This window comes from Centrocercus urophasianus, unplaced genomic scaffold (assembly GCF_019232065.1).
Source record: "Centrocercus urophasianus isolate 14NV4802_14NV808 unplaced genomic scaffold, USGS_Curo_1.0 seq_29, whole genome shotgun sequence".
Lineage (NCBI taxonomy): Eukaryota > Metazoa > Chordata > Aves > Galliformes > Phasianidae > Centrocercus > Centrocercus urophasianus.
The window spans coordinates 7,695,123-7,712,052 of NW_024884855.1; the positions used below are offsets into that span (position 1 = coordinate 7,695,123).

At 45.8% G+C, this 16,930-nt stretch overlaps 1 protein-coding gene across 1 annotated transcript in view; it reads right to left on the bottom strand.

The window, feature by feature from the left end:
* LMF1 (lipase maturation factor 1) overlaps positions 1-16,930 on the bottom strand; it is a 161,660-nt gene that overhangs the window by 123,619 nt on the left and 21,111 nt on the right. Inside the window, 1 exon segment of the mRNA XM_042827867.1 lies at positions 16,514-16,524. Within this exon segment, the coding sequence (XP_042683801.1) occupies positions 16,514-16,524 (11 nt within the window).

A 16,930-nucleotide genomic window follows, 5' to 3' on the forward strand; every position in this document is an offset into this window, starting at 1 on the left:
TGGGTGCACAGCATCCACCCAGAGACGCTTCCATGGGTGTCAAACATTGGCATGAAGAAGTTTGGCTCACTACTAACAAAATAACAGGAATCGGTGCCCAATTATAACGTGAATTTAAAACACAAGTTCTGACATCAGCTGATAAAAATGGTAAATGTAAGTCAGGTTTCTGTTGATTAGCAACCAGATGCAGCATTCATTAAGGGTTGCTCTTAATAACAAGCCATTACATTTCCTTGCAACACGTACCGACATTGTTAAGCTTGGAGATCTCAGATGCTGGAAAGAGCTGGGACAGACGGCCTCATTAACAGAGCCAGCAGCTGCTACCATCGCTGCGGATTCCATTTTTAGGAATAAGCAACTTTCAGCACCATAAGAAAACAAAAAGACAAAGCAACACAGAGCACGGTTATTTATTTTGACAGCTGTGGTTTCGCTGTTTTAACTGTTTAGGATGGTTCTAAAGGAAACCCCAAAATGTATTTTGTAAAAGTAATGAAGCCTCACTGAGCACAGCCCAGCTCTGAGCAGGGGCTGGGAGGCCCCAGGCACAGGTTGTGGGGCTGGGGACAGAGTGTGACCCCTGGGGCCAGTGGGAAGGTGACACAGAGCCCCTGGGGGGGTCAGCACTGGGCAACCCTGGCAACAGGCATCCCACTGCCACCACACAGGTGGCACCAGCGTGGTTGGAGCAATGCAGCACAACAATGGCTTCATCATTTTTTTTGTGTTTTGTTTAACTAAATACAAGATTCTATGATAAGGGCTCCCTGCATGCTCAGGAGGGAGGTAGAGCCTGCAGGGGTCCCCCATGATACCGTACCATCACCACCAGGGAAGGGAGCAGGGGGGCAAAGGCAGAGCATGGAGGAACCCAGAGAGAAGGGGAAGAGAAAAGCTTTCAAAAGTGTAGGCTGCCCCAGGCCCCCGCAGCTCTGCCAGCCTTCCCTCACATGCCCCTCCAAGCAGTTGGTGGGCCCACATTCACCTGAGACTGCAGCAGGTGCACTCAAGACCTGAGCTGTCATGCTCAACTGTCAGGAGAACAATTTAATAGAAGTGTCAAGGGAGCGATCAAGAAAACCTTGGAAAGGAAATTAAAACATACATGTTCTCACAATTACAATCCACTTCAAACTTGTGCTAACTGAAATCTGTATTTACCCAATGCAAAGTAACTGCATAATTGCACCCCTCAGAAATGTCTACAACACTAAACATGTGCTACATGCACTGCGGGAACAGCTGGTCCTCCACTGCTGCTTCAGGACGTCCACTGCCTCAGCTCACTGCCCCTCCTCTGTCCTCTCCTAAGCACTGTGCGTGGCACTGTAATTCTCCTTACTGGAAAAGGCAATTAGAATCAGCTTACCTGGACCTTTCCAGCTTTCTATTATGACAAGTGAGAACCCAGTCCTCCGGCTGGCACAGCTGGCTGTGATCCCAGCACACAGCCTTGGGCCTGAAGGACCACACCTGAGCCCACTTTTCCCACTGCCACAGACTTTCCCTCAGCTGCAGCATCTCAGCAGTTGTCACCATCCCAGCAATGCCTGAAATCCAGCCAAGGTGACTAAGTCCTCTCCAATGCAATGCCCACAGCTACATGCAACAAATCCGCATTGAGAATGCCTCTGCATAGCTTTACTGAGATGACCAAGGGGCACAGAGAGTGCACATCTGAGTTCAAAAGGAAGAAGAGCAATTATCTGCAAAGTCTTAACTACCTTCCAGAAGTACAGCAATAGCTTTTCCTTGCCCTCTATCTCCCACAAGACACAGGAGGTAAAGCTAACTAACTACTCACAGGTGCAGTGTGTGTTATGTTAGCAATCAGATGTGCCAGCCACTGCTGGAACACTGCAGCAGCAAAGCCTCATCACCTGCCCACAAGTCACATACAGTGGCAGCACCAGCAGGTTCAGAACTGCAGGGCTCTCGGTTCCCTGTTTTCTGCCCCATCCATCAAATCAATTTCCCTTGGCAGGGAATTAAGCACACTAATTATTTCTGTCCCTGGGTATTCCACCCCCTCCAGCTACAGCGTCCAGACAACTGTTGCCACTACATCTGCAGAGCAGGAGAGAGCTATGGAGGAATCCTGAAACTCCTGACACAGTAACGTGATGAAGCAATAGCTAATGCTTTAAGCTTTACAGTTCTATTTTTAAATCACATTTACATCCCATAGTCAGTAACAAAACAGCAATAAAAGACAAGCCTAAACTCAGCCCCATCTCCCCTAGCCAAAAGATCATAAAAAAAGCCCACAACAAAAACAAACAGAAACCAACCACCATCACCACACTCACAGGATGCAATCTTACATTTCAAACTTTCTAACAATTCAGCTGGCAAGGCTTCCCACCCACCCAGCCCCCCTCCCCAGGAATGCATTTTTCAAGGCATTAGTCCCTTCCCCACTTCATACAGCTCTCAACAATCACTTACTCCTCATGGCCTCTGCTACAAACATGATCAATTGCACAGTAAATTTCTGAAGGTTTTCAGACCACAGATTTTGCTCCACTTGTAATCGCAAACTAAAACTGTAGGAGCATGAAGGCAGCTCACCCAAACTGACAGCTATGGTTTAACCACCACTCGTTTGGTGCGAAAACCAAGCAGTGCTCGAGGAAGGGGTTTGCATGGACAGTGCATCGATAAAGACGTCCCAGTGCCCACACAGCTTCTGGTCACGGTTATCCCAGCAAAACAACATCCTTGCTCCTCTAACACCTTATGCTGCAGTGCTCCTTAGCCACGTAACGAAGCACATGGGGCTGGGCATTCCTGCACACATCCACCTACTGCCAACCGTAGACCAAGGCCATACTCTGGCCAAGCCGCATGCATCACAAAGCCTTCCTGTTAAAGGAGAGGAGAACAGTAACATGTTTTGCTGCAAACATTACCATTCGTCAAGTTCTGCTGAGAAGCTGCCAGCTGGAAGGATTCCGATTACGATAACGTAACGCCGTGTGCAGCAACATTTTCCTTTCTCCCCCTGCCACCCCAGCACAGCGAGCTGTGATGGTGCTGCCTGCAGCCTGGGTGGTGAATTTCCCATGCGGGTGACATCAGATTCACTCACGAGGATATTCTGTAGCATGTAATTAGAATTTTTGCTTCTAATATGAAAAAACAAAAACAACAAAACTTTTTTTCCTTTTAATTTTTATATAAACCACTGGAATCAACCACATTAAAAAAAATCACACAGGATAGTGACAACTGATATTAAACAGCTATTCACATATGTCCCAATACCACAAGACTCATACACCCGCTCAGCTCTCCCCGCTGTAGGAAATCCAAATGACTTCAGTGCATAAAATGAAACATATGAATTAATCACTGCTTTTTCTGCCCTCAATCCACAACGTTATTAATTCAGGCTGAAAATACATGTGCTTCAGAACAAAGAGTTACCCAACAAGGGACTGTGCAGCTCGTACGCATTCAGCAATGCAAAGCCAACCTGGAAATGCAGAATCGCAGGTCCTGCTTGGAGGGTTATCACTGAAATGGTTATCAGTGCTTCAGCAAAGCTGGGCAAAACATCCTGCTTAAATCCTGCTGACATTACAAGCGAATGGAAACACCTCTCAAAGAGATGCTCGAAGAAAGCATTTCCTTTATGAACAGAAGTCATTACCCACTCTTTGATGCGAACTTTCAATAATTAAGGAGGGACTCATCAGTAAAGCTGAGGGCTGGAGCTTCCTAAGTGGAAACATGTGGGAAGGTAGCCCAAACACAGGGAAGGCTTACTGCAGTGATTTATCACACACCTGAGGCTCTGGTGTGCTCACACCAATAAGTCCCTGGGTGTAAGGGAGGGGGAAAAAAAAAAAGTTTTATTTAAAAATCATTTCAAACACAGTAAGTGGACCAAGAGCAATTCTAAGGCATCTGCATTATTTGTCAAAATAATGATGCTATAAAATAGCCAACGCTACATGTGGTAGCGTTTAAGAAAAGATGGTTTACACACACAGTTATTTTGCTCTAATAGATGCAGCACTGCTCAGCAGACTGGAGAGCCCTTTAAAGAGATCGATAGCTTTTTAGCATGACAGGATGCATCACTGCAAATAACTACCAGAGAGGATAAGTACAGAGAGTAAAGATGAAACTTCTTAAAACCTCTGCAAGTGGGGAAATCAGTCCTGCAGCTCTTCGATATGCATTTATACCTAAGGAAAGTGAAATATTTTGCATTCAGCATGATACAGTGAGTTATTTCTATAGTGTAAAAAAAAAAAAACAAACCACCAGCAAACCAATAAAATCCAATCTCTTGTGATTTGTTGCATGGCTTCCATTCCTGGGCTTTGGCTGCTTCCCTGGATGAGTGCTCCCACTTGGCACAGAGCTCAGATTGGCACTGCACTGCTTTGCAGGACGGATGCAGGCAGCAATGGGAGCACCTGTGGCTGATGTCAGGAGGGGCTGAGCACAGCGAGCACCAGCTCCAGGTCTGTGCTACAGCTTTCTGGAGTTCAAGGGACTGCAAAGCCCTCCTGCAGCACCAACCAGATTCTCCTCTAACAGATGCATGCTCAAAGCATGGATTTTTTTATCCTTTGTTGGTAGGGCCATCTCCGAAGCAGGGCATAACAGAACAGTGCCAGTGCACACAGCTCCCATGGGCAGCAGCAGCCCAAGAGGCACTGCCATATTCCAGCAGCTTTACAGCTGCTGCTGCTGCCCTGGGGCCCCAGCAGCATGCTGATTATTCTGGCTTCCTTGTGCGCACCGCCAAGGACACAAAACTGAAAACCCCACGATTTCCAAGCACAGCTCCAGCAATAAAAGAAGCTGCTGGTAACCAGGATTTAGAAGTGAAATAAAACACTCAAGAAAGATATCCGTGTACAGGCTAATTTTCAAACCAGAAAGTGCTGACCCTTAAAGAGTGACATGTGTCGTGAGTCTAATTTCATTTGACTTTAAAGTCACAAAGGAGAAGTTCAAAACACTGTTTGTAGCCATAAGTTAGAGTTAAAAGCTATTTAAAAAAATAAAATACACACACTGATTTCTTCTGGATATAAATCCAAAAGGTAAGATTGCGCAACATCAGTACTCCATATTTAATAATAACAAACAGATGGGAAAATATCATAATAAATTACTATAACCGTCCAAGCTGTGTGCCAGAACGTCTTGGCCAAATTCCCCCGCTTAACTATCTATATACCATGCACAGATCTCAGAGGACTCCATATTCCCGCAGATTGAAATATATGCATCAAGCCACTTTCTTTAAAACAATAATAATAAAATCACCTCGAGCTCCACTACAGGGCTGACAACACAGCAAAACACAAGCAAGGATTTACAGAGCTGTGCCACATCACAGCACGCAGGCAGCTGCAGGACAGATCACAAGCCCAGCACCCTGTGAGAAACACCCAGAAACGTGGATTTATCTCTGCTCTGAGGTTTGGTTCACTCCTATGACAGGGGACTGTCTTAAAGCCCAAATGATGCTTCATATGGGACCTCATCCACTGTGTGGTACGGACACAGGCAAGACAACTCTTCATGTTAAAAACACTCCAACCTCCTTCCCAAGGGTTCAACAACCACCACAGCTGTGAATCCTAGAGCCTCCTAGGACAAAGAGCTCTGTGACATGTCTGCAGATAGGCACCAGCGTGAAAATCACTGTGGAAAAATGCTGGGCAGCCCTGGGCAGAACTGAGCATCACAGACACACAGAGATGCAGAACTCCTGACATTCCTATCCTGCATCAAGATTGCACACTGCTTATTATTGCACAAATTATCTTTCACCCCCTCTTTTGGAAATTCCAACTCTTCCCTGAGAAACATTTGTAGTAAATTGCAACTCAAGAAGTAACCTCAAACCTCTGCACCTCAGCTACCTGCCCCTCTGTAACCCAGAGCTGTTTAGTCCACTTTTAATGGTGGTTATATCACCCAAAAGCCCCAAAGCACACAAATCCAAACCCCAGAACTAAAACATTATTCTAGGCACCGTACCTTACCCCAAAACAGCAATCACTCGCTCTTCAGCAGCAGCTTTACATGTGGGTCTGGAAGCACCTTGGGGAAAGCCTTGTCCCCATTTTATGTAAAGACGAGGTCAGCACACGATGCAGAGCACACACCTCGTGCACTGGCAGCAGGGTGCTAAAGTACAGCACCCCCATCCACTGCCCTTCTCAGCACCCAGCAGCATGCCTGCAGCTCCAGGGCCAGCACCTACCTAGGTTTTGCTACCAGTTTCCCCAAAATGTGAGGTCTTTCATTGAGAGATTATGACTCGGAGAACTTTGGCGTGCATGCAGGAACTTCACCACAAATGGAGATGAAAATACAAGAAAGCTGCGATAGAAACGCCAGCTGTTCCGAGCCAAGGTGCAAGAGCCAAGGCACTGCCAGCACTGCAGAGCTGGAAGCTGTGAGGTGGAGCTGACTTTGAAATCCTGACACTTATCTCTTTTGACTAACATAAAATATGTACCTTGGCTTGTGCTCGCTTCCTATATACAACTGGGAAGAGGATGGCTTCACACTGCGGTTTCACCCAGTTTAGAAACGGAAGAGAAACCCATGAGAAAATCATTTCTCTAGACTAAAAATAAATAAATCTTTTTTTCTTTTCCTCTTTTAAAGGGTTTAAAGGAACATGGTGGATGTGACCAGGAGGTGGCCAAATGCATTCAGCTAGGTGGCATTCTACTTAAAGAAAAAGTTGAGTCCCATAAATTGTACAAAGATTTAAGTTCATAACAATGCACGGTCATTATTATGTTTTCTTCCCACAGATCAGTTTGCTCAACAAGGGACAAGGTAAGAAAATGCAATTGCTAATAAGCCCAGGGATAAGATCTCAATTTGGTTTTGAGATGCTGCAGTTCCACCCTTTCTTGCATGCACAAGCACACGTGTTGCCCTACGTGGAACTGACTTCTACATTTCTCCACACTGTCACTCTGCACTACAAAACTTTGCTTTTTAATTAAAAGACAAAAATATTAACTTCATTTTCCTGATCCAGAAATCTCTCCAAACCACCGCATTCCCACAAAAAATTTCCATCTCAAGCATTCTCAGACAAAGGAGCCTTAACAAGAAATCCCTGGGCAGCTCCTTTCATGTGGTTACTTACTTTTGCATCAGTTTCTGCAAAGACAGTGAGGAGTGACAGCCTGTTCCTGCCACGGGGAGATGAAGGGCTCCAGCACTTCAGGAGGAGATCAAACTTGACCTCTGTCTCTCATTTCATTACCCAATGCCAGCACTTCCAATAGTCTTTATACGTGGAGGGAACATAAGAAATGCAATAAACATCGAAACAGTTATGCAAAGAAACACAAAGCATAGATATGTTGCTTCATTAGCATGCAGTATCATTGAGCAGCCAAACAAATACTCCTAGAAGAAATAAAGAACATAATCTTCCTCTTCCTCCCAGTAAGAAAAAGGGAGACAAAAGGAACAGCCCAGAGCACACAAGGACACGTGTCCTGAAACCGGCAATTTGTTCTATTGGTCAGGTCACTGGATTTAACTGGGTTTTAATGCTTGGCCAAAAACAGTTCCTGCCAGCTACAAATGGACAGGAATACTAAAACGCTCTTCTTCCTTCAGGAACAGCATTTCCATTTCAGTGCTGTTAACGGTCCTTCTACATCTGTGGCTGCACACTTGAGATCTTGCAGAGACACGCAGAAGATGTTGCAGTTCTGCTGATGATCCTCAAGAGTGGGGTTTTTTAGAGCCTATGCCAACTAAAAAAAAGACAAAATATCTACATTGCTTAATCCAACCGCAACTACAGTGCATTTGTGGCCAAATATTCCTAGAAGAAAGCAACTGAAATCTGTGGAATTCCAAAAAAAAAAAAAAAAAAAAAAGAAAAGCACCAAACTCCAGTATCAAATCCAGCATAAAGGATCAAGAAGAACCCGATAGAGTTGGTCTCCTTACAGAGGGTCCAAGAGTCAGGGCCCTGCTCTCACTGACCCTTCTCACAGGTCCTCACACAGCCTCATTCCCAGCTCTGAGACACCAAGTCCCAAGGCCTCAGTCCTTCCGTTTGCAGTTCTGCCATATACCTGGGGAACAGCCGCCCAGGGCCAAACCATCCCCAGTGAGAACAGAGCTCAAAAACTTTCATTCAGAGCTATAATCATCCTCTATAAATTACCGCCATAAAGCTTTCAGGTGGTGTAGATCAGGTCAGAGAAAGGGCATTTGAATGGTTAACCAGACAGAGATAAATCAGGTGTATGTTAGAAATGACAGCGTGATTAATGAAAAAATAAAAACGCCAGCAGTCCCTTGGATGTCCTTTAGTTTATTATTATTATTATTGCTCAGGGATTATTCTGAACATCAAGGTTTATTTAACTTCAGAAAAAGATAGAAAAATAAAAACAAAGCTCATCCTGCCCTGCCAGGCTCAAACTTCTGATGAAGGCACGCCTTGAAGGCGGCTCTGCCCATCTCCCATCCTCCTGCCATCAAAAGCTTGGCAATACTGCAATGAGTTTAAGTAGCCCCTTGCTGAGAGGTGTCAGCTGCTGAAGCCAACAGTGGAGCTAAGCCATTGCTTTCCCTGGATTCTCCCCAGCTTGTCCTTCTTGCTAAAAACTTCACCATCTCCCACGTTTCAGGTGCATAATACCTTAAGGTGGCCATTTGGCTTGCAGCACAATCACAGCAGACCTGATTTTTTTCTAACGAGCAAAACCAAGTAGATGGACAATGCTTGGGGCTATCCCAGCTCTTAGCACATGTGACAACTGGTAAACATTGCAGGGAGAACAAGACTGCCATTTGTCCAGGTTGGCAGCAGGGAACAAAGCGGCTTGGACACGGTAACGCAGTGAGCACTACAGCCAGAAGGAAGGCACCGCTCAGGAGTAGAAGAAGCATCAGTAACCCATAATGAGGCAAAGAAAAAAAACTGAGGTGCTCTGCAGTCACCTAAGCTCTTAAAGAAACCTCATTTCAAACAGCTGTCAGAGTTTTGTTATTTTAAAAACAGAGCTAAAGGAAAAATAATCCCATAGCAGAGTATTTACAAGAACAATTTTTGTGGCTGCGGTGTGAGGTTAGCCTTGCCGGAATACTTTGCTCCAGTTTTGCAGAGGGAAAATTCACAATTCTGTTCAATTAAATAGAAGCAACCAAAAGAGATAGGAGGCCTCCCAGCAGTGGGTGCAACTGCTGCAGCCTTTCACTACCCCACAGCTTAAGCAAAGTCAGGATGCTCCCTCCTGCCCCGTTACCTTTCCCAAACCCATCTGCAGCCCTGGACCACATGTCCCCGTTGCTTCTTGGTGCTGGGTCAGTCCTGAAGGCAAGCAGAGCAGTACAGCAGTCAGTGGAGCTCTGCTGAGCCATGTGCAGAGCTGAGGAGCTGAGCGCTGAGGTCGTTAGCATTCCCAGGGGCTTTTCCAAGGGAGTAGGGAATTAATCACACTTGCCCGGCCACACTTCAACTGGGTAATTACATTTGACCTCCTTAAGCCCCCCAAACAAGTGGATATTGTGTTCAGGTTGCCCTGTTTAACGTGCTGCCCACGTGCATTATGAGGCCATGCTAACCCTCACCCGAGTGGTGGGAGGCTGTCAGCGGTGGGCAGCACTTCCCTCACCTGTTGTGAGCTTGGAACAGGCATGGGATCCTTTGGCAAAGGAAATGCCTTCCTATTAGACAAACAAGCAGCAATCAGTCCAAGCTGGAATGTTTGGACATCAGTCAAATTCTCCTCAAAAACGCTGAGCAGGATCAGAGCCAGAGCTATTGTTCAGTTGTACCTCTCTGAACAGGATACTAAAAATAGGTGCACCTATATATAAAGAACTGACATATCCCAACCTTGGTTTTGCTTCTGCATAGAGAGCTGTAACTGAAAAAACTGCACCAAGTCACAGGTTAACAGAAAGGCTGATGATGGGGATGCTGCCACGAGATAAGGAGAACCATCAGCTTCATAACACACACCAAGTCAGCTCCAGCACTGAGCCCAGGTGTGTGTTTGAGGAGATGCACTCTTAAACACAGGGAACCAAACTGCATTGTCATTCTCCTACCACTGAGATGCCCAGATTTAAAATAAAGACACAGACATTTTCTTCAGCCAGCCTTGTTAGAAGGATTAAGAACTAAGGAGACATCAATGCCATGGCAATAAGCACACTAAATCCCTCACATGGAAAAAAAGCTCCCAGAATGGAAGAATGTATTTCAGAAGAAAAGGCAAAGGCTATGACGCCTTGAATACGATACACTGGCTACTTGCACACTCAAAAGCAGATGCTGTGCTTATAATTGCCAATCACTAAACCTGCTCCAGCCAAGCCAGGCACTGCCATGAATCCAAGACAGATCTGTGCATGGGTCATGGCTGCTGTCACTGGACTCTCATCAGCTAAAAGGCACATTTAAGCTAAACATGAGCAGCACAGACTCCAAAGTAGGATGCAGGTCCCTCAGCTACACCACAACACAGTCGTTAAGTACAGACAGTGTTTTCCCAAGCCATGGTGGACAAGGATCCGTCTGCTTTAAAACTATATGGGAGAAAGTTTGATTTAGCTCAACCTCAGCAACGCTCTAAGGCAAGAGCCTGACTTGAGGAGAGCCCCACTCCTGCTCGGCACCCAAATCCAGCTTCACTTTTACTAAGGAAAACCTCTGCCTGCAGAAAGCATTTTTGTTTGTTTCCTTTTCATTAAAGCTGGGACAAAAGTCAGCCACAAGAGCTGCGGAGAAACAATCTGCTTAGGGAAAGGGCTTCCCAGCTTCTGCAAGACCAGCGTTCCCATTCCACCCACTTACATTCCTGGATCAAGAGAAAATAAAATCACATCCGCGGGCCGGCACTGCTTACACAGGTCGGCATCCAGACAACATGGCAAACCACTGGGAGAGAATTACTTGTGCAGGGAAATGGTGCTTGGAGAAGTCACACACTCCTTCCAGCATCGCCATTTCCATCAGTCCTTGTTAAGGAGTGTTTTATCCCTTAAAATCATTTGCATAATTGCCGCAATCAAAGGCAGTACTTTACAGTAATGACTTTAATGGCAGATTTTTCCTTAAACATTCTTTTAAAGAGGTGCCTCCCCAGGCTGATGCACCCGCATGTGGAGAAGTAAAGGCAGGAGGTGATGCTCGGGAAACGGAGGAGGGCTGAGCTGCTTTTTGGTTTGTGCTTTGTATACAGATCACTTTTTGATGCTCAAAATGTATCTCACACCAAAATCATCTGAACAGCAATCTAGTGCATATATGGAAAACACCCCAATTATTTTTTTGTTCATTTTGACAACATGTAATCATGTTATGGGGGAACCTGGCTCCTTTCCAGGCTAAAAGACTAAAATAAGGTCTTCTAAGTGTGTCCATGTCTCACCCTCCATGCTTTCCCTGATTATATGTTAACAATAAAGTTACAGAAATATAAAGCCTGTCAAGCTACATTCAGTGCATATAGCTATGGCTCGTGGGCACTGGGATGTGCCATGAACACCAGCACAGCCACTGCAGCAATCAGGCAACACAAACCCAGCAGTAAAACATTAAGTGCAGATTACAAATTGTGCACTATTTCATGCTGTTGGATCAGCAGCTGCTGACATCCACAAACAGACAAGATACCCCACCAAAAAGACATCTATGAAAAGAATTAGAGGTCCTTTCTCCAAGACACCATATTTTTGGGGGGGAGGCACTGCACGAACCCGGCTGAGTAGGGCAGCACAGGAGTGCAGAGGAACGTGCACAAAGGTGACAGCTGCTCTGCATTTCTACAGCATAGGACTTGCTGCAGCAACTTTAATGAGCTGCTTCAGCTGAAGTCCTGCCTGATATTCCCTCAGCTGCACATCCACCCAAGAATACTCAGACAATAGCTGCAGAGCTTCAGTAGCATTGTAAATGTATATTTAAACAGGCAAGCACCACTGGCCCAGCTCAGAAAACGAAGCCAGACTTGGAGCTTATGTGATGGCTCCAAGGGGAAACCAGCAGCAGAAGCCAGCAGGATTCCAGTCTTGCTCCCACGTGCCATCCAGAGGTGTGCACCTTCTGCATTACCCACTGCAATCCCCAGCATCACCAGCGGATGCTCTGCACATGAAGCTCTCCCAGGGTCTCAGAGCATCTCCCAGCTCCAACCCTCATGCACAGACCTGGGAGGAGGATTCCTGCTTAATTGAGGCTCCCAAACAAGAGAGGCCCGGATGAAGGCACACTGCCCTTTAATGCAGGTCTAATTACATTAAAACAAAACGCTCTCGCGAACATGGAGAAAGGCTGGGGAGAGAATCAGACAAGCTATAAATTAAAGCAGAGGATATGAATACCATGCAGGCTGCAGTGTTAGGGTTAACGTGGGTCTGGAAACAGTTTAGGGAAAACCTGGTGTGACTAGGGGCCAGCTCCGAGTTTAGTTGCTTTGGGCTAATCGTTTCCTTCAGGCAGGCTACTCCAGCACACTAATAGGTTTTAATAAAAACTTCCAATTGGGCCAGTAAACCCCTCATTAAGCTGTTTTTAAAGCATGAATTTAAGAGCGGCGAGGGTAAAAGGTCACGAGGAGTATTTAATTCACAACGGCTGGCAAAAGGTGCTGTTGTGATTGAAAACACCAGAGTTCAAGTGTCCAGGGCCACATAAACATCCGACTCTGTCACTAGACCTGGTTAAGTGACAGCTTGAAAAATAGATTTAATAAGACAGAGAGAAAAGTTTCCCACTCTTACACGAGAAATAGGAACAGCAGATCACGGTAATGGCCAGGAACAGGAACAGTCACTAAGCCAGCCCAGCCCTCACCTCGCAGCAGGGAAGGACGAGGAGCAGCACTGCAGCTATCTGGGTGCCCAACCCATTGCTGCTCCCCAGGTCCCAGTGAGGCCTCGTGCTGCCATCAAGCCAAATTCTCTAGGAATGCCACAAGATCAGGAAGCGTTCTGCATCCCTGTGGATTTGCTCACCGTGACGCTTGGGTCATCTCAGCCCCACCAGCAGGCACTGCAGATGGGTCTGCAGGCATGAGCGGCTTCACTTAGGGCACAGCTCAGCCCACGCTTAGCCATCTTCATGCCCTGTAAGTTAAGTTTTAGCCCTGTGCAAGCGAGGTTTGCCCCAAGTGCTCCCAACTCTCGTTTTCCTCTGCAGCCACTTCTCTGCTCACGATGTAGTGCAACTCACAGGAAGACTTCACCCCTGCCTTGGAAACACACACTCACAAAGGAGAACATCTCAATCTCACGCTGCGAGAGCCAGAACCCCAGCTGTGCACTCTAACATTTCATTTTATGTCAATGCACATCTAAAATTCAAGATCCCTGAAGACCTTTTAAAAGAAAATTCTCTTCGGAACAATTTGCATTGAAGTACAGAGTGAGGATTTAACAAGTAATGGAGAATTACATACACTCCGCTCTCAACTTTTTATTCTACCTCTAATCAAAACACACTTCAGCTTAAATTTTGAGATAATAGATGCCACATAAAATTTGGGAGCAGGCAGAGATAGGGACTAAACTATTTGCTTATTCCATGTTTAGAGATTATAGAAAAAAATTGGAGTTTAACTCGACGTTCAGAGAACCTCTAATTGTCTTCTCTCCACACCAAGATTAAGAAGATATTTCACTGCAAGAAGAAAAAAGCACTTTTGCTTAAAAAGTCTCCAATTCTAGCCATACAGTTGGCCTGCACAGAGTGTAGAAGTGAGGCTCTCTGGAACCATCCCCAAGGAAACATTTGCTTTGGCTCCAAATAGGACACTTTTGTGCATCAAGAGTCAAATAAGATCAGCTGTTTCCCAATCCTTTCTATTTAATGAGCCCATTGATAGCCCAAAGGTAAACAGGCACATTTCTGATTTTTTTTCCATGTTCCTTACTGGGAATTCAGACTGCTGCTCTGAGAGGTATCTGATGACCGCAGACACAGCAACGTGGAATCAGAACCTCCCCAAATGGTTGCATCACTTTCCCACACCACACCTGCATTGCTGCTCTACTGGGAGACACGGCAGCCTGCAACAAACTGAGATCTTCACAGCCTTTCTGCAGCTCTGCTCGACTCTCTTCTTGTATCCCACAGCACTGCAGCACTGCTGCAGCACTTCAGACCATGCATTGCACTGCCAAGCTGTCTTCTGAATATCTGGAGTTACTTAAGGTAGTAAGAGGCAGAACAAAAGAAAGACGGCAAGAAACCTCGTACAGGAGCATCACCTTCTTCAAAGCCTCTGTGAGAGCAGAGATAATAAATCACTGCACAAACCAGGCCTGCATGTTGAAAAACCTCAGGATATCTCAGACGGAAGCACCACCAGGAACTCTTGCTACAGCATAACACATCCTTGCTCAGAAAAGGCCAGAAATAGCCATGTTGTCAGCACCACAGATTGGCTGAAGCAGCTTTAGTCTTATTCTACACCAGAAGAAAAGATGCCCTTAATTTTAAGGAGAAGAGCAAAGACTTTAAGAAGAATAACAAGCTGGCCTTGCTGGTTGTAACATGATGGAAAACACAGCAATGGCAGCAAAGCAGCAAGGTCCTAAGCTGCAGCAAGTGAGAATTTACTCAAATGCAATGGCCATGGACACAGAAATAAAAGAAAAAAAAACTGCTTACCTCTGCAAGGCCTCAGATAAACAGGAATCTCCAGCAAGATACCTTGCCTCCACTGCCAATCCTTAAATGAGGTCTGAAAAGGGGTGGATCCTGTCTCTACCCCATCTGGTCACTCAAATGCTTTGTACACACATGAGCTCCTCTAGGTTGGCCCTGCCTCCCCATCAGGTGCTCAATCACTGTTCTAGGCTGTGACTTACAAATTCCGCTATGCTGGTTCTCTAGCAGATCTCCAGGTTCTGCAGCTAACAGCCAGAAGCAAACCTGGCTCTGAGGATGAGATTTATGCTGAAAACAGTGCTGCCATAGGAGCCCAGCTCTCCTGAAGCAGCCTGCAGGTGTGCTATGCTGGGGGCAGGCAGCACCTCCATCCATCCTCATGGCTCCAGCAGCCCCATCTCAGGAAGGAGGAAGGACCAAAGCATCTCCAAGCACTGCAGCCAGCACGTAGTCCATGCTCAACCTCCAGAGCACTGCATTGCAGAGAACAGTATGAGAAGGGGCCATTCCTACCTCCTGGCCAGGAGCATCACACACCTGAGCAGCACAGCCCCATTGGGATGGATGCAGCACGTGCTCATGAAACACACTGTGCTGCACCTAAAGTCAAATGTAGAACAACAACAAGTAAAGCCAAGAAATTCCTGCAGCTCAGCTAATTTCAGACCAGCTCCATCCCTCAGGCTGGAGCCTACTCCAGGTTCCCAGCACAGAGTACCTCTCAGAAGCAAACAGCCCAACATGGCTGGTGCTCTGCACTGCAGAACCTCCAGCATGGCGCCTTGCAGCCCATTCCCCAGACGAGGTGTGTTTTTAATAACTGTTACCTGACAGCAGTAAGAGCAAAGAGCAGAACCTGTGGCAACACCAGTTGATCCCATTTGGCCTAACAGCTTGTTGTTATTTCCAGACTCCGGAGTTCTTTAAAATTCATAGGGACAGCCTGCAGTTTTAATAGAGGCTACCAAAATCTATCCTAAGATGTATCAAAAAAAAGCACGCTTCCTGGAGGGGAATAGGAAACAGTCAGCATTTACAAAGATCTCTCCAGGAATTTTTATTTATTTATTTATTTATTTTAAGATCCTGCTTTGAAGTAGATGCTACCAAAGAAGAAGGCTTCCACAGCTCAGCAATATTTAATGTACTTCTACAGCAATGGATGGCAGTGTTGTTGTTTCAGCTATATTATAACAAAAATATTGTGGTTTTCCTGTATTCTAACAAAAGTAGCTCGAGATTTACATCTCATTCATCTCACTCAGAAATAGTCCCTAAGCCAAAAACAAGGAAGGGAGAAACCCTACTGCGTACAAAGGGCTTCAGAAACCCTCATAGGGTGGCTCTCCAGTCAGGACACAAAGAAAGGACAAAAACACAGAATGCCACTCGGGAAAGGCAGCTTTTGTAAAACCACTGGTGAAAGCAGGAAGCGTACAGAAGATAAATAACTTGGGTTAAAATTACAATGGGTGCACTTGCTAACACAATAGAAGTATGGATTCATATGGCAAAGTCCAGCTAGTTAAAATATCCACACCAATTTGGAGTGATTAGCATAAATACACAGACAGGAGAGCAGTTCTCCATACTCCTCTGCTTCTCTGTTTGGTGAAGCATCACCTCACTGGTACAGACACGGTAAGTGCACCTGAAACTTGTTTGCATGACCATTCAGAACAAGGAGAAGATGAAAATCCCTGAAGAGGATACAAGGAGGAAAAAAATAAAAGGCAAGAGTAAAAACAATCTTAAACGTAAACATTTGACAGAGGGAGAAAGATTAAGTAAAAACTACATACCCACAAATGCACCAATAAATTATTACTGCGGATAATTTTCTTGTTTTTATTCACTTACCAAAGGAATACCTGCAAAACAAAACGGAGAAAAAAAGCAAAAATAATTAAAAACTCAGTTAATTGCTCATAGGGACTTATGCCTCAAATTACTTTGAGTGCAAACTTCACACAGCTTTTGGATTTCAAACCATCTGCCAAGGAGGATGGCTGTATGCCTGCCCCACGTAACGCACAGCCCGGGGCACCATGTGGCCAACTGCTGCTCTGGCTGCCCTGTGGCCTGAAACACCAGAGCAAATTCAACTCCTTTTATGGGGAGGAGGGAAATTAAGCCTCATCTTTGCTTTGGCGTGATGAACTGCTCAGTGTGCTACAAGGCTGCATGCTGCACAGCACAGGGCACTGCATGCTGCACAGCACAGGGCACTGCATGCTGCACAGCACAGGGCACTGCATGCTGCACAGCACAGGGCAC